Here is an 18,912-nt window from a genome sequence, read left to right as displayed (position 1 = left end):
ATTTTGATCATTCCTGGATGTTCATGACCTATGAAAGCTTTCTGCGACAATCGCAAGTTATAAAGTCATAATTGCGTGATAAAAAGTCACAATTGTGTTATAAAGTCATAATTGCAAGATATAAAGTCATAATTGTGAGATATAAAGTCATAATTGTGAGTTATAAAGTCGTAACTGTGAGTTATAAAGTCACAATTGCATGATATAGTCACAATTATGAGATATAAAGTCACAATTTCATGATATAAAGTCATAATTGTGAGATATAAAGTCATAATTGTGAGTTATAAAGTCGTAACTGTGAGTTATAAAGTCACAATTGCGAGATATAGTCACAATTGTGAGTTATAAAGTCGTAATTGTGAGTTATAAAGTCACAATTGCGTGATAAAAGTCACAATTGTGAGTTATAAAGTCGTAATTGTGAGTTATAGTCACAATTGCGTGATAAAAGTCACAATTGTGAGTTATAAAGTCGTAATTGTGAGTTATAAAGTCGTAACTGTGAGTTATAAAGTCACAATTGTGTGATATAAAGTCACAATTGTGAGATATAAAGTCATAATTGTGAGTTAGAAAGTCACAATTGCATGATATAGTCACAATTGTGAGATATAAAGTCGTAACTGTGAGTTATAAAGTCGTAACTGTGAGTTATAAAGTCACAATTGCGTGATATAAAGTCACAATTGTGAGATATAAAGTCATAATTGTGAGTTATAAAGTCGTAACTGTGAGTTATAAAGTCACAATTGCATGATATAGTCACAATTGTGAGATATAAAGTCGTAACTGTGAGTTATAAAGTCACAATTGCGTGATATAAAGTTTCAATTTCGTGATATAAAGTCATAATTGTGAGATATAAAGTCATAATTGTGAGTTATAAAGTCGTAATTGTGAGTTATAAAGTCACAATTGCGTGATAAAAGTCACAATTGTGAGTTATCAAGTCGTAATTGTGAGTTATAAAGTCACAACTGCGTGATAAAAGTCACAATTGTGAGTTATAAAGTTGTAATTGTGAGTTATAAAGTCGTAACTGTGAGTTATAAAGTCGTAACTGTGAGTTATAAAGTCGTAACTGTGAGTTATAAAGTCGTAATTGTGAGTTATAAAGTCGTAATTGTGAGTTATAAAGTCAGTTGTACAGTTAATGAGTGGCATGAAGGGTCACAGAAGACATAATTGTTACAGAAGTGATTTTGTGTCCACCCAGATCGACTGATTATCACCAGAGCAACAGGGTATTTTCAAGCATTTAGTTCATTAATTTCCCCCTGGAGAGAAAAAGCATGGAGTCTATCATCTCCTTCTCAGAACGTCTCCAGAAGTCAGACCAGACCTCATCTACAGAACCACGACTCAAGCGGAAGCCTGCGATAAATCAGCCTCTGAACAGCATCTCCTGCACAGAGAGTTCGCTGGCCTTGCTGGATCTGTCGTGTACAAAGACCTGATTAAAACTAACACTATAAATGTGCAAAATATTTAGTTTGTTACATTAAATGATTGAGCTCTTTCTACTCATTGTATTACTGTACTGTTTTATTTGTTTATTTATTTTAATCAAATGATTTAGATCATGTGTATTAATTTATTTTTAATATTTTTATTTTAATACATTTATTTATTTATTTACTTAGTTTTTTTTACATTTATTTTGACATTTTATACTATGTATTTGAATAAAATTTTATTTATTTACTTAGTTTTGTCTAATTTATTTACAAAAATCAAGTTATTTATTTTAGTTATTTATTTATATATTTTAATTAAATGTTTTTATTTATGTGGCTGCTCATTTTTTTGTATTGGAATCAAATATTATTTATTTAATTAAGTTATTTTAATCAAATGTATTAACTATATTTATTTATTTTAATTTAAATACAATTGTATGTTTTTTTTCATTTTTACACTGCATTTCTATTTATTTAAATCAAATTGTATTTATTTATTTAGTTTTATCTAATGTATTTATTTTATTTTTATTTTATTAATTTTTATTTATGTAGTTATTTAAATCAAATTTTATTTGTTTTAATCATTTTTATTTATTTATTTTAATTAAATTTATTTAATTATTTTTCAGATACATTTTTCTTCATTTTTTTGCTATTTGACTTTAATTAAAGGTTAGAATTTTTTTTAAGACTAAGAGAAAAAAAAGTGGAGCCAGAGGTTTGTGCTTCTAATTCTGGATGTTAATTTAATATACTTTGACTCGCCAAGACTTGTATTTTTAAACAAAATATTTCTTTATTTTCTTTTCAATCAACAGTTTTTTTCATTGATCAGACAAATCACAACAATTAATGCACTTAATTTGACAAAAACAACACAGTCTCTCTAATTCTTTTGGAATAATTAAATGATTATTTTACATTAATGCAAATTAAAAAGATAAATCCATTCATACAATTCAATGCTTCAGTTTCATATAATTGGCACAATATAAAAAATCAGCGTCTGCCTCTTCCCTCCTGTGAAAGAAAGACGAATAAATATGAGAAATCAATACATTAAAAATCGTATGATAGTCAAAATTATGAGATAAAAAGTCAAAATTATGGCATAAATCATAGTGACATGTTATAATTATGATAGTAATAATTATGAAATAAAGTTGGAAGTATGAGATTAACATGTTAAATTATGACAAACTAAGTAATAATGACATAAGAGATATTTATGACCTACCAAGTCGTTATTATAAAGTCGAAATTATGAGATAAAAAGTCAAAATTATGGCATAACTCATAGTGACATGTTATAATTATGCCATGCCAAGTCATAATTATGATAGTCAAATTATGGAATAAAGTTGGAAGTATGAGATAAAAAATGTAAATTATGACATACTAAGTAGTAATGACATAAGAGATATTTATGACCTACCAAGTCGTTATTATTATAAAGTCTAAATTATGAGATAAAGTCAGAAGTATGAGATAAAAATGTAAAATTCTGACATATTAAGTCATAATAACAAGCGATAATTATGACATACCAAGACATAATTATGATAGTCAAAATTATGAGATAAAGTTGAAATTATGAGATAAAAATAACGTAAATAATGAAATACTAAGTCATAATGGTCAAAATCTCTAAAACACCATTTTTGTTTACCTTCATTTTTTTTAAAACCTTAAAGTGTTAAATGTTTAAAAAGGGTTTTGTCCAGGGATTGAACTTATGCCTAATAACACATGTTTCAGGGATGAAGGATTTTGTTGACATGTTGATGGGTTTAAAAAGTGATAAAAACCACCTCTCCCAACATTGGGACTGATTTTATGGAGTTTGAGAGAGTTAATAACTTTAATGTTTGTGTGACCGACTCTTTTTACTCTGTTCCACATTCAGTCCTTGCAGTTTGCTGACTAAATCTGCGGAAAACACAGACATGTTACGACACATCTCGTCCAAAGCTAAGTTTAGCATCGAGCCACAGAGGAGGAACTCATGCTAGTCAAGAGCAGAAGTTTCCAGTCGGGACTAATATCAGCTCATACTTTCCTTAAGTCACATTTGAGCCACAATAAAACATGTGTTATATAAGAACACAATGCATATTACATAACGCACAATGCAGAATGCACAGAGTGAAATGCATAAGTCCACTATCTCAGGACTTCCTCGACACGCGTGTAAACTGAACTTCCTGTTGATGTAAAAGCAAGACTTCCCAAACACTGAGCCGGATGCAAGCCCAGCGCTCCGGGATAAAGATAATAATATCCCACACAGCTGCGTATGACTATGGAGGATCTCTGGGCTACATTACTTCATAGAGAAGCTGCGGGACAAACACATATATAGGCTACGTCTACATGAGTCCAGATATTTTATACTGAGAGACTATATGTAACGTTTTTTTCTGGAACATGAAAAAGTCGTATGATGTTCGAAATTATGAAGTCATAATTATGATAAAGTCTTAATAATGAGATAAAAAGTCAAAATTATGACATAACTCGTAATTACGACATACCAAGACATAATCATGAAAAACTTGAAATTATGAGATAAAAAGTCAAAATTATGACATACCAAGTCAAAATTATGACATACTAAGCCATAATTATGACATACTAAGTCATAATGATACAAGTCTTAATAATGAGATAAAAAGTCGAAATTATGACATAAGTCATAATTACGACATATTAAGATATAATTATGATAAACTTGAAATTATGAGATAAAAAGCCGTAATTATGACATACCAAGTCGTAATTATGGTAAAGTCAAAATTATGAGATAAAAAGCCATAATTATGACATACTAAGCCATAATGACATAAGTCTTAATAATGAGATAAAAAGTCGAAATTATGACATAAGTCATAATTACGACATATTAAGATATAATTATGATAAACTTGAAATTATGAGATAAAAAGCCGTAATTATGACATACCAAGTCATAATTATGATAAAGTCAAAATTATGAGATAAAAAGCCATAATTATGACATACTAAGCCATAATGACATAAGTCTTAATAATGAGATAAAAAGTCGAAATTATGACATAAGTCATAATTACGACATATTAAGATATAATTTTGATAAACTTGAAATTATGAGATAAAAAGCCGTAATTATGACATACCAAGTCGTAATTATGATAAAGTCAAAATTATGAGATAAAAAGCCATAATTATGACATACTAAGCCATAATGACATAAGTCTTAATAATGAGAAAAAATTAAAACAGTCATAATTATGAGATTAAAAAGTCAAAATTGAGATAAAAGTCAAAATTGACATACTAAGTCATAATGACATGAGTCATAATAATGAAATAAAAAGACAGAATTATGACATACTGTACTTAGTCATAATTATGACAAAGTTGTGAGATTAATCTCGAGCTACATTATGAAAGTGAATAGCAGGCACAGCAATGCCGGTATAATCCATCAAATATCCATTAAATGCCAATATCCATTAAACATGAAAGTATGATGCAATTATTTAAGACATTTCCGAAACCTTTTTGGCATAAAATTCAATATGGAACCACTGATGCTTCTAAGAGTGAACTGGCTTCTTTAATTATTGCTCATCTTTCCTCTTGAATCATATCTATATCCTGATGTACAAATACATCTGAACTTGACCGGTGTGTCCCTGTGGGACGTGAATCTGTGAGGAGTTCGTCGTCTGCCTTCATTATCACTTAATGACGTAAGTGATAATACTGACATACCAAGTCGTAATTATGATAAAGTCGAAATTATGAGAGAAAAAGTCGAAATTATGAGAGAAAACATTTGAAATTGACATACTATGTCATAATGACATAAGCAATAATTATGACATACTAAGTCGCAATTTGTCAGGTTCTGTCACTTCTGTCCAGTTCATTTCTTGGTTTTTGTTTGTTTTACTGGTCATGTGCTTGTGTTCAAGTCATGTTTGGTGTGAGCACATGGCTTGTCAATGTGTTTCCTTGTGCCATGTGCTCTCCTGTCATTGTCTAGCCCCGCCCACCTTGTTCCCTGATTATTGGTTCATTTGCCCCACCTGTCCTCCCTTGTTACTGCCTTGTTTGGTCCCATTTATTCTCCATGTGTTTGCAGTCCTGTGTTGGTTCGTTGTCATTTATATATGGCATGTAGGCCTAACCCTTGTGTAAGTCAAGTCAAGTCATTTTTTAATTAAAATAAAGTCTATCACCCCCCACCCCCCACCCCCCCACTGGACAGTAATTATGATAAAGTCGAAATTATGAGATTTTTTTTAGAGAAATTTTTTAAGTTGATATTCTAAGTCATAATGACATAAGTGATAATTATGACATACCAAGTCGTAATTATGATAAAGTTGAAATTATGAGATAAAAGATCGAAATTATGAGATAAAAATTTGAATTTGACATACTAAGTCATAATGACATAAGTGATAATTATGATATACCAAGTCGTAATTATGATAAAGTCAAAATTATGAGATAAAAAGCCATAATTATGACATAAGTAATAATTATGATAAAGTCGAAATTATGAGATAAAAAGTCAAAATGATGTCATACTAAGCCATGTATAGTATATCGAAACTTTTTGGTATAAAGCGTCTTTAAATTGATTTAGAACCCTAGAGTTCTTTATAGAACCTCATTGATTGCTCATGATGTCTCTTGAATCATATCTCTCTCCTGCCCGTTGTGTCCCGGTGTTGATGTGAATCTGCTTGTGTTTGTGGTCTACCTTGAGTCTACAGAAGTGTGCATGAACGAGGTTCTCTGAACGGGTTACTGGCCGCCGGTACTCCCACCAGTAGCGAATCTTTACTGGCGTTCTGGAGGCAAAACTGCTGGAGATCCGCAGCCGCCTGAGAAACCTGCATCACAAACACACACAGATCGAACTGTACATTAGAAATCATCATAACCCATGTGTGATGCAGGCTGGGTCGTGTCTTCTTTGAGTTTGTCATGCTTTGGTAAATGTCAAAGTCCCCCTGTGGTGAAACTCAAGTGTTTCATGTTTTTTATATGTGTAAATTCATAAGTCGACACCATTGCTGAGTATTTGCTCTTTAAAACTGCAGTGAACCAAAGACAGTCTCAAAAACACCCCTGTTTCCCGTGTCACAAACATGTGACCAATCACGTCACATGTGGGCGGGGCTTTTCTCCACTGGCTTTCTATGATGTTCAAGCGTTTCTAAGGATGCTGATTTGACTCTGAGATGGTGAACGGGAACATGGTTGGCATAACATTAGCAACACATAACTAATTTGCATATTCATGAAGCCACGTATACTCAATGAAGCAAGAGTGTAGAGTTACAGTCAAGCTATTTTAAGGCATGAAGAAACCATTTTCACAGGAAAAAAACGTGTAATTTTGATTATTTAAGATGAGTTTTAAGGGATTCAGTTATTGACTGCAGGGGGACTTTAATTGTGACAATAGTTGTAATAATGATAAAGTCGAAATTATGAGATAAAAACTTTAAAATATGACAAACTATGTTATAATGACATAAGGCATAATTATGAGATAAACATTTTAAATTTAGATAAAAAGTCACAATTATGACATACTAAGTCATAATGGCATAATTATGAAATTAAAAAGTCGAAATTGGGATAAAAAGTCAGAATCATGACATAATTCATAATTATGACATAGTCAGAATTATGAGATAAAAGTCAAAATTATGTCATAGTCATATTTATGAGATAAAAAAGTCAAAATTATGTCAGTCATAATAATTATGAGATAAAAAGTCGAAATGATGTCATAGAAGAATTATGACTCTGAATGTCATAATTTCGACTATTTAGTATGTCATAACTACGATTTACCAAAGACCAACCTGTCCATGTCTAATTTGACTTGATTCTTCCACATGACAGATGAATTTGTGTCAAATACTGTAGAGTTTGATGGACACACAACCTTTGACATCAACAACTAAAGATATCGAAAGAGTTTTCAACTCTTTTTAAAGGTTGTCAAGCCTATTTATCTCACCAACCTAATTCTGCATTTGTCGCATTATTAACAATAACAGTTAGTTGCATTTGATTATGTGCAATTTGACCATATTATTTGCTATTTGTGCCTGTGGTCCATCAAGACAGACTCGTTGTTTGGGGGATGAATGATAACTGATGAATCATCTCAGAATAAAAAAAGGCTCAATAAAGTAATTCTACAGCTTTTCTGCTCCATGTCGTCATTTCAAATATTTCCTCTATTGCAAAAAAATGTGGGGAAAACATTTCATTTGTCACGCAATGACCACCATAACTGTTCTGTTTTAACAGTGTTAGAAATTTCAATTATTATATTAGTTTATGTCTGGGTTTTTTTTTTTTTTTTTTTTATAATTAGTATTATTTTTAGGGATAAAAAAATAAATTGGTGACCATATTAGTACCTGCCATAGCTATCTTTTGTCTTTTGTCATATTGTCATGAAATGATCACATCTACTACACAGTTCTGCTCGTTTTGAATGCTAAGAAAAAACACTGAAACAACATTATATTATTAATACTAGACAAACAAACACCGTTGAGAGCAGCGATGTAATGATGTGGTTATTCATCTCATATGCTGCCATTATAAACAAACATACATACTAGATACAATATTTGAATTAAAAGACTGTTTTATGTGAAATAAACTAGAATTTGTTTGAGACCGTGTCGTATAAGTTACTGTAAGTTACACTTTTAACTGAAGAGATGTTCAGTTACTTACTTTGATTCTCTCCACGCTGGCTTCAAGTTTGAGCTGCTCAACAGTCCGTCTCATGGTTGTGAGGGTTGAGTTTGAAGACATGATTATGATTATGATTATGATTCCTATCAGGAAAGATGAAGGGAAGTGTGTCTGAGATGTTTCATGTGTGAGTGAAGCAGAACGACCGTTTATTTCCAGTCAGAGAGCGCTGAGTGGGCGTGTCTAATGGCGTGGCTCTGGGCGCGGCTATGGGCGTGTCTGTGGGCGGGGCCTCGAGCGCGGCATGAGCAGTGTTTAAATTTGGAGATATTTGCCACAAAATTATAATTTAAGATAATTTTAGAAAATGCACTGGCCATAAATATATCTTACCAGCCCTACCATGTATTTTGCATGCCAACAAAAAAATCATGCTTAGCCATAGACCATTCCAAAACATAGTTACTTATGACATAAGAAGTCAAAATTAAGACATTAAAAAGTCATTAAATCAATAATTAGATTTAAAAGTCGAAGTTTTGACGAAGTTAAAAATATAAAGTCATAATTTCGACTAGTTTCGAACATGATAGATAGATAGATAGATAGATAGATAGATAGATAGATAGATAGATAGATAGATAGATAGATAGATAGATAGATAGATAGATAGATAGATAGATAGATAGATAGATAGATAGATAGATAGATAGAAATGGGAATTATGGCATAATAATTCATAATTTTGACATAATTTAAAAAAATTCAAAATGGAAACAAACAGTCTAAATTATGACAGCCAAAATTATGAGATAAAAAGTCAAAACTATAAATCACAATGTCATAATTACAATTTACCAAAGTGTGATTTTTGGACATCAATTCATGGCTAACCTGTCCATATAAATATATAATATTATAAATAAAAATATTATAAATATAATATATCCTCCTGAGACCCAGAATTTGTATTTTTTATTTTCATGTCATCACATTGTTTAGAGCATAAGAAACAAATAGTAAAAAAAAAAAAAAAAAAAAAAGATTAAAAAAATGATATTTTATTCATATGTTATGCTATGTCCTCTGTAGTGGACACCAGGACTCAGTTGTTTAAAAAATAAAATGACATGAAATTATATGTATAGGCAAAAACAATGGGATTTTATTTTTTTCAATCACCAATAAATGTTGGGGTTTCAGGATTTATTTGAACTTAAATTTGTATAAAGATGATTCTCAACTATGTTATGAAAGATATAACGGAATGAATTGATGCACCATTTTACTTTATGCAATATGTGGGTAAAATGAATTAATATTCCCATTTAATGCAATGTATCTGCCGGTATACACTGTATCTAATGTGCACATTAATGTGTTCTTGGAGGAACATTTAATGAAAAAAGAAGTGTAATAATTGGAGTAATAATTAGCAACATTTTAATAATAATATCTAATATTTCATAGGAATATTGATGTATAACTTATTTCCATATTCACTTGTTGTGTCTCCCAGAATGCCTGATAAACATGAAATTCTGTAACAGAAAGTAATTTTTTTATTTGAAACCCCATAACGTTTTCATGTTGGCTTATGAAATACAATTTGAAAAGTAGTCAGATTTAAATGATAATTACAATATATTATCATATTTCCATAAGAGTGCTACATTTGATCACTAAATTAATGTAAGACATTTTTAAAGACCAAGGAGAAGTTGTTTTCACAGTGAAACCTCCAAACATTTGGTATCTAGCCCTGAATGTGCTCTTTACAGGACACCCAGGTGTGACATGTGACATGTATGCTGTCAGAGAAATTCATTACAGTGGACAAAAGTCTATTCCTGGGTCCCAGGAGGATATAAATATTATGTATATTAAATATGATAGTAATAATAATATATTTTTTTTTTTTCATGATGAAGACCTTTATTATGAAATGATTTCCGGTGAGGTTGTCATCACAGTAGCTGTGTTCACACTAACTGCTCTCTCGCGCTCCCTCTTCCAATGTAGTGATCGATTCATGTCCATCATCATCACCAGTCATTACATTTATCGATAAAGGTAAAGCGTTATTGTTGTGATTTATTATTTCGGACAAAGATATGCGGCATGACGTCATAACGCTCACGTGCTGTGTGTGTGTACAATACGTCGTGCTTTTTTTTTTTTGACGCAACGAGATGGCAACGGAACCAGCGTCCATGGAAACAGGCTTATTATCGATATATAAATGCTTCTGAAAATTAATCTGTTGATTTTCCAGCACACAGATTGATGGAGCTTATTCCTGTTCTCGAGCCAGAGGAGAAGCCTCGGGACAGACAGTGGTACCATCAGCTTGTTTCTCTGTGTATGCAGTGTTGTGTGTGACTCATTACAAGTAACTTGAGTTAGCCTATGTAATCAGATTACTTTTTAAAGTAACTAGTAAAGTAACGCATTACTTTTTAAATTTACAACAAAATATCTGAGTTACTTTTTCAAATAAGTAACTCAAGTTACTTTGTTTTCCCAGTTATTGATTGACAGCTCTCCTGTCCTCATGTTGAGAAGTGCAGATGTGTGTGTGTGTGTGTGTGTGTGTGTGTGTGTGCGCGCGCGCGTGAAAACATGATGGTTATTGTAGTTCTAGACTAAATGTGAGCATTTAAAAAAAAAGATTCAATATTCCTCAAAATGAATAAAATCAGTGAAATGCAGAATCAGAATACTATGCAAACCTCTAATAACTAAATATGTTAAATAAACCATACATTTGTATGAATTTAATCTCACTTTATTGACCAATGTACTTGCTGCGATGATTCAGTGAAACCATAAGCAAAAATGACTATAGATTATTTTTATTTTTTATTGGTAAAGTAAGTCTTTTTTCTCCTGCATCTTATTCCTCCGTTATCCAGAAAAGGTTTGTTTGAGCGGCGCCCTCTACTGTACACGCGTAGATTTGCATTTCCTTCAGCCCGAGGCTTATTATTTCACTTTTGGTCTTTACATTTGCCAAAAAATATAACTTTTGTGATTAAAAAAAACAACAAGCCCAGCCCAGGTGGAAAAAAAGTAACGCATAAGTAACTTAACGCATTAATCTTCTAAAAAGTAACTAAGTAATGCAGTTAGTTACTTTTTTAAGGGAGTAACGCAATATTGTAATGCATTACTTTTCTAAAAAAGTAACTAAGTATCGCAATTAGTTACTTCTTAGGGAATAACACAATATTGTAATGCATTACTTTTCTAAAAAAGTAACTAAGTAATGCAATTAGTTACTTCTTAGGGAATAACACAATATTGTAATGCATTACTTTTTTTAAAAAGTAACTAAGTAATGCAATTCGTTACTTTTTAAGGGAGTAACGCAATATTGTAATGCATTACTTTTCTAAAAAAGTAACTAAGTATCGCAATTAGTTACTTTTTAGGGAATAACACAATATTGTAATACATTACTTTTCTGAAAAAGTAACTAAGTAACGCAATTTGTTACTTTTTAAGGGAGTAACGCAATATTGTAATGCATTACTTTTCTAAAAAAGTAACTAAGTATCGCAATTAGTTACTTTTTAGGGAATAACACAATATTGTAATACATTACTTTTCTGAAAAAGTAACTAAGTAACGCAATTTGTTACTTTTTAAGGGAGTAACACAATATTGTAATGCATTACTTTTTAAAGTAACTTTCCCCAACACTGGTTATATGTGTTTCTCTCACAGTGCATCGGCTCTAACGTGTGTGTCTCACACTTAACAGTGTTGGAAATTTCAATTATTATATTATTTTATTTTATTTATTTTTACAATTATTATTATTTTTAGGGATGCAAAAATAAACTGGTGACTATATTAGTATCTTTTGTCATATTGGCATGAAATTATCACATCTACACAGTTCAGCTCGTTTTGAATGCTCAAGAAAAACTTTGTAACAACATCTATTGTTAATACTGTGTGTGTATCATTAAACACGTGTGTGTCTAGGTATGTGGTGTCGGCCTCAGGTGCCGCTCCAGGTGTTTCTGTGGGTCACACCTGTGTGTTTCTGCCCTCCGCTGATGGAGGCAAGGGGAGGATTGTAGTCGTCGGTGGAGCCAATCCTGACGGGAGCTTCTCTGATTCCTACATGATGAATCTAGGTAATAGTAATGGGGTTACAGTCACGTGACCAGGGTCTGAACTGGTTACAGTCTTAATAAATAAATAAATAAATTCATTAATAATCAAAATAAAGAAATTAAAGAAATAAAAAGTAGATAATTTATTTAAAAATAAAAGTAAAAAATTTGAATAGATAACTAAAAACAAATAAATAAATAAAATCCTAAATACATCTAGGTAATAATGGGGTCACATGAACAGGGTACGAACTGGTTACAGTCTTAAAGGGACAGTTCACCCAGAAATTAAAATTCTGTCAACATTTACTCACCATTCCAACCTGTATGAGTTTCGTTCTTCTGTTGAACATTAAAAAAGATATTTTGAGGAATGTTGGTAACCAAACAGTTGATGGACCCCATTGAAAAAATACTATTTACAATGCTATGGAAGTCAGTGGGGTAGATTGGTGACAACTGTTCTTCAAAATATCTTCTTTTGTGTTCAACAGAAGAAAGAAACTAATAAAGGTTTGGAACAACTTGAGGGCGAGTGACTGATGATGACACAATTTTTATTTCTGGGTGAATTGTCCCTTTAAAGCAGAGAATCTATGAGATTTTGTATAGTCATATTATTTGTTTTGCAGATACTCATGAATGGGAGGTTCCAGAATGGGCGGGTTTGCAGGCGCGTTACGAACACTGTAGCTTCGTCCCCGAGATCGAGCCGAGGAGTGTGTGGGTGTTCGCTGGAGCCCAGAAGAGCGGGAACCGCAACTGTGTTCAAGTGCTGCGCGCATCAGGTGCAGAAACACACACTTATTAACCTTGTGCATTCATACTGTACAAGTCTCACGTTTGGAATAAATGTCTCTTTTAATATTATTAGAATGTAAAACCGATGTTTTCTATGTGAATATATAGTAAAGTGTAATTTATTCCTGTGATCAAAGCTGAGTTTTCAGCATCATTACTCCAGTCTTCAGTGTCACATGATCCTTCACAAATCATTCTAATATGATGATTTGATGATCAAGAAACATTTATGATTATTATCAGCGTTGAAAACAGCTTTATATCTTTGCAGAAACTTTGATACACTATCATTCAAAAGTTTGGAGTGAGATAGAAAAAATTTTTTTTTAAAAAGGTGGAAGGTGTTCTGGGTGGTTGCTATGGTATTATGATTGGTTGCTAGGGTGTTGCGGGTGGTTGCTATGTGGTTACTAGGGTGGTCTGGTTGGTTCCTAGGGAATTGCTAGGCGGTTGCCAAGGTATTCTGGTCGGTTGCTATAGTGTTGCTAGATGGTTGCTACGGTATTCTAGGCGGCTGATAGTGTGTTGCTAGGCAGTCGCTAGTTGTCACATATGTTACTAGTGTTTTGCATGTTCTTAGCACTTAGCTAAATAGCTATTAGCATGTAGCTATTAGCATGTAGCTATTAGCTATTCACTGCTAACATGTGTAGCATGTTTCCTAGCTTGAGTCAAAATAGTCAAACCCCCATGTTTATACAATGTTCTAGCAACACCCTAGCAACCACCCAGAACACCCTAGCAACTGCCTAGCAACACCATAGCAACAATCCGGAACACCCTAACAACTGCCTAGCAACCACCCAGAATACCATAGCAGCCACATAACAACACCCTAGCAACCACTCAGAACAACTTAGTAACCGCCTAGCAATTACTTAAAGGGATACTCCACTTTTTTTGGAAATAGGCTCATTTTACAACTCCCCCAGAGTTAAACAGTTGAGTTTTACCGTTTTCGAATCCATTCAGCCGATCTCCGGGTCTGGGGGTCCCACTTTTAGCATAGCTTAGCATAATGAATTGAACCGGACAAGACCATTAGCATCTCTCTCAAAAAAATGAACAAAGAGTTTCGATATTTTTCCTATTTAAAACTTGACTCTTCTGTAGTTACATCGTGTACTAAGACCGACAGAAAATGAAAAGTTGCGATTTTCTAGGCTGATATGGCTAGGAACTATACTCTCATTCCTGCGTAATAATCAAGAAACTTTGCTGCAGTACCATGGGTGAAGCAGGCGTAATGATATGACGCAGCACATGCCGCCTGATAATAGGCTACTGAGCTTGTTTAACTCTGGGAGAGTTGTAAAATGAGCCTATTTCCCAAAAAAGTGGAGTATCCCTTTAGGCAACCACCCAGGATACCCTAGCAATCGCATAGCAACACCCTAGCAATCACCAAGATAAACCTAGCAACCACCTAGCAACACCCTAACAACCACCCAGGATACCCTACCAACCGCCTAGCAACACCATAGCAACTATCAACAACACAATTGCAACGCCCTAGCAACCACCCAGAACACTTTAGAAAACCACTTAGCAACACCCTAACAACCACCCAGGATACCCTAGCAACCTAGTGCTGAGTTTTGCCACGGCAAGCTACACTCACATTTTGTTCAGGAAATGTACATGACAGCTATTTTAAATTGTAATATTACTTCACTGTTTTTGTTGTATGTTTGATCAAATAAACGCAGTCTTGGTCTTTCAAAATCATTGAATGATCGTAATCATTCCAGAGGGTTTGTGGGAGATGGTGTCAGTGAAAGGAGATCCTCCCTCAGTCAGGACGTACCACACAAACTCAGCCTGCGTTGGAAACAGACTCTACGTGTTTTCGGGAGGCGATGCCGGAGCAGATCCAGTCGCCGATACACACGTCCACGTCTTTGATTCAGGTCTCACAGACACAAACACAAACACAAGAGCTTAAAGGGTTAATGGGAAATGAAGCGTGATCGTGTATCTGCAGTTACTGCGACCTGGACGCAGCCGGAGAGCGACGGGACTCCTCCTACGCCTCGGCACGGTCACGCAATCACAGCCGTGGGGTCAGACGTCTACATCCACGGAGGAATGTCTGGAGAGACGCTTCACAACGACATGTTCCTGCTGGACACGGGTGGGTCGTCAGATCCACTGCTGGTGCTTGTCTGATGTTTTCCCACCAAAACTCCTTTTTCAAGTTATTTTCAAGTTGTTTTAGTACATCAAGTTACATTATTAAAATGAAAATCTAGCACTAACAAAGCCTAGCAACTAGCTTAGGACATGCTAGCAGTGTGTTAAATCATGCTAGCAAAATGCTAAAACAGACTAACAATGTGTTAAATCATTCTAGCAATGTGTTAAATCATGCTAATTCATGTTAACAACATGCTAATTAATTCTAGCAAAACATGTTAATTTATGTTAGCACATGTTAAAACATGTTAGAAACATGGTAAATCATGCTAGCAAACATGTTAAAACATGCTAGCAATGTGTTAAATCATGCTAGCAACCTGTGAAAACTAGCAGCGTGTTAAAACATGCTAATTCATGTTAGCAACATGCTCATTAATGCTAACAACATGTTAGAAACATGCTAGCAACATGCTTTTTCATGCTAAATCATGATAACAAGTTAAGACATGTTAGAAACATGCTAAATCATCCTAGCAACATGATAATTCAGGCTAAAACATGCAAATTCAAGTTAACAACATGTTAGCAACATGCTAATTCATTTTAGCAATGCTTTAAAACATGCTAGCAAAGTGCTAAATCATGTTAGCAACATGCTAATTCGTTTTAACATTGTGTTAAAAAATGTTAATTCATGTTAGCAAAGTGTTAAATCATGTTAACAATATGCTAAAACATGTCACTTCCTAGAGGATGATGTCATACCCTTAGTTTCCTCAGAATACTGAAAGGACAGGAAAACCTAGTAGTCACATTTATTTAAATGAAAAGGCTCAACTGTCCTCCTCAAACTCGTTGTATTTTATATATTTTTTCTCTCATGGCTATTTAGAAACTATGAAATGGGAGAAAGTGAAAGCGAAAGGCGAGATCCCGCCGGGAGTGGCAGCGCATTCATCTGTAAGCCTTGGGAAAAACATCTTCATCTTTGGAGGAATGACATCAGAAGGAGCCACAAACTCCATGTATAAGTTTCAGTGCGGTATGAACTTATGATAATATCTCAAATAGTATTCAGCCTTTTGAATATTCAATACAGGTCATTCTGAAGCGCAAGACTTTTCTAAACGTTTTAAATCATGCTAGCAATATGCTAAATCATGTTAGCAATATGTAAAATTTTGCTATCAACATGCTAACAACGTGCTAGCAATGTGATAAATCTTGTTAGCAAACATGTTAAATAAGGCTAGCAAATGCTAAATCATGTTAGCAACATGTTAAATTGTGTTATCAACATGCTAATCATGTTAACGACGTGCCAGCATCATGCTAAGTCATGATAGCAAAATGCTAACATTGTGTTAAATCTTTTTAGCAACGTGTTAATTCATGCTAAATCATGTTAGCATGTACATCAAGTTAAACTAACTGTTTAGCTAAAAATTAGTATACGTTTTTTAATATATTTTATTTCAGTTTACATTAAAAACTAAAAACTAAAAAAAAATTGGGGGGGAGGGGGGTTATTTAACTATACTGTTACATAATGAATAAATGTCAAATAAAATATAAAAATAAATATCAAATCATAATATTATCAAAGCATCTAAAGATTTGTTCTGCCCCGACAGACGAGCGGCGCTGGACGCTGCTGAAGTTCGAAGGCGATCTTCCTCCGGGCCGGTTGGATCACTCCATGTGTTTGGTGCCGTGGCGCGTGATGACGGCGGGCCGAGAAACACGTGACGAAGACGAGCAGCGGCTGTGCTTCGTCTTCGGAGGAATGGACACGCAGGGCGTCATATTCAACGACTGCCTCGTGACGCTGCTCACGTGAAACACTCAATAAATGTGTCCCGTCTCAAAATGGCTGAACTGATTTCACTAAAGTTCCTTTGAACCTGAAGATCTGTTCGATTCAACTAGATTTTCATCGTAAAAACTATAAATCTCGACATTAAGACGCTCCATGTGTCAATCAAGTGGAATCGCTGAGAATTACTTTAGGTTTTAATCCGGTTCGATTGCCGATTATATAAACGTAATCTTTGCATCCATGCCGACTTCTACGAAAAACTTCTACAATTAATTGAATTGAATTTATTTATTGTTAAATCATGTCAACAATGTGCTAAATCATGCTAGCGACATGCTAAATTGTGCTATCAACATGCTAACAAAATGCTAACTATGTTAACAACGTGCTAATCGTTCTAACAACATGCTAGCAATATGTTAAATCTTGTTAGCAACGTTTTAAATCATGCTAGCAATATGTTAAATTTTGCTATCAACATGCAAATCATTTTAAAAACGTGCTGGCAATGTGTTCAATCTTGTTAGCAACGTGTTAAATAAGGTTAACAACATGCTAAATCATGCTAGCAACATGTAAAATCATGAACCTATAAGATTTAAGATTTTAAGCGTAAAAACTATAAAACTCGACATCGAGACGCTTCATCAATGATGGGGAATCTCTGAGAATTACTTTTGCTTTTAATCCGGTTCGATTGCCGATCATATAAACGTAATCTTTGCATCCATGCCGACTTCTACGAAAAACTTCTACAATTAATTGAATTGAATTTATTTATTGTTAAATCATGTCAGCAATGTGCTAAATCATGCTAGCGACATGCTAAATTGTGCTATCAACATGCTAACAAAATGCTTACTATGTTAACAACGTGCTAATCGTTCTAACAACATGCTAGCAATATGTTAAATCTTGTTAGCAACGTTTTAAATCATGCTAGCAATATGTTACATCTTGTTAGCAACGTTTAAAATCATGCTAGCAATATGTTAAATTTTGCTATCAACATGCAAATCATTTTAAAAACGTGCTGGCAATGTGTTCAATCTTGTTAGCAACGTGTTAAATAAGGCTAACAACATGCTAAATCATGCTAGCAACATGTTAAATCATGAACCTATAAGATTTTAAGCGTAAAAACTATAAAACTCGACATCGAGACGCTTCATCAATGATGGGGAATCTCTGAGAATTACTTTTGGTTTTAATTCGGTTTGATTGCCGATCATATCAACGTTATCTTTGCATTCATGCCGACTTCATAAATATTTGAGAAATTTCTACAATTGAATTGTACATTTGAATTTTTTCAGTCAAATGAATACAGAGTTTCTCAAAATGTAGTTTGAACGTTGATGAAAAGCTAATAATTAAATCGTAGGTGTAAAATTTTAATAAGTAAAAAACAATCAAATTAAATGAGTGCGGTCAGATTAATCTTGATTAATTGCATCTAACATAAAAAAAAAAAATATATATATATATATATACATACATATATATACACACACGTACAAACTTTTGTTAGGAGTGATTAATCAATTTGACAGCACAAAAATAAATACTGAAATGATCAAATATTGTGTTTGTTTACCTGCATGTCAAACCCTGAATATCTGAATGTGTTGTTAAATGATTGACATTAACTTAAAATATCAGGGGAATTTTGACTCAAGAGTTCAGCTGCCAAAAATAAATAAAAAAAAGAACCTGAATAAAGTCCCTGTTTTAATGGATTGAAATTTTTTTAAAGTACATTTCAGGGCAACAAATTTTTTTTTTTTCAGTTGTTTAGACATGACATTTGAATTCAAGAGACACACACACACTC

General features: G+C 33.2%; 2 protein-coding genes across 3 annotated transcripts; one reads left to right on the top strand and one right to left on the bottom strand.

Annotated features, from left to right (window-relative positions):
- Positions 1-2,248: 2,248 nt before the first annotated feature.
- On the bottom strand, positions 2,249-8,409 carry gng10 (guanine nucleotide binding protein (G protein), gamma 10). The gene is made up of 3 exons (XM_084412802.1): positions 8,232-8,409; positions 6,223-6,355; positions 2,249-2,486 (listed from the first exon to the last, which is right to left on the bottom strand). Exons 1-2 carry the CDS (start codon positions 8,310-8,312, stop codon positions 6,230-6,232), a joined length of 207 nt encoding a protein of 68 aa, XP_084268928.1. The 5' UTR covers positions 8,313-8,409; the 3' UTR covers positions 2,249-2,486; positions 6,223-6,229.
- Positions 8,410-10,139: 1,730 nt separating this feature from the next.
- rabepk (Rab9 effector protein with kelch motifs) lies at positions 10,140-18,769 on the top strand. 2 transcript variants are annotated; one of them, XR_014628056.1, is made up of 9 exons: positions 10,140-10,265; positions 10,468-10,531; positions 12,186-12,340; positions 12,952-13,107; positions 14,872-15,030; positions 15,105-15,254; positions 16,152-16,301; positions 16,894-17,621; positions 18,153-18,769. XR_014628056.1 is itself a non-coding variant. In XM_084415359.1 (8 exons), exons 2-8 carry the CDS (start codon positions 10,479-10,481, stop codon positions 17,097-17,099), a joined length of 1,029 nt encoding a protein of 342 aa, XP_084271485.1. In that variant the 5' UTR covers positions 10,140-10,265; positions 10,468-10,478; the 3' UTR covers positions 17,100-18,532. The 2 variants fall into 2 exon arrangements, 1 of the variants encoding a protein (XP_084271485.1); XM_084415359.1 differs by having other exon boundaries at positions 16,894-18,532.
- Positions 18,770-18,912: the final 143 nt, after the last annotated feature.

This window comes from Rutilus rutilus (genome assembly GCF_951802725.1).
Source record: "Rutilus rutilus genome assembly, chromosome: 7".
NCBI lineage: Eukaryota > Metazoa > Chordata > Actinopteri > Cypriniformes > Leuciscidae > Rutilus > Rutilus rutilus.
The sequence above is the reverse complement of the archived record's forward strand: the minus strand, read 5'-3'. Positions and strand labels throughout refer to the sequence as shown.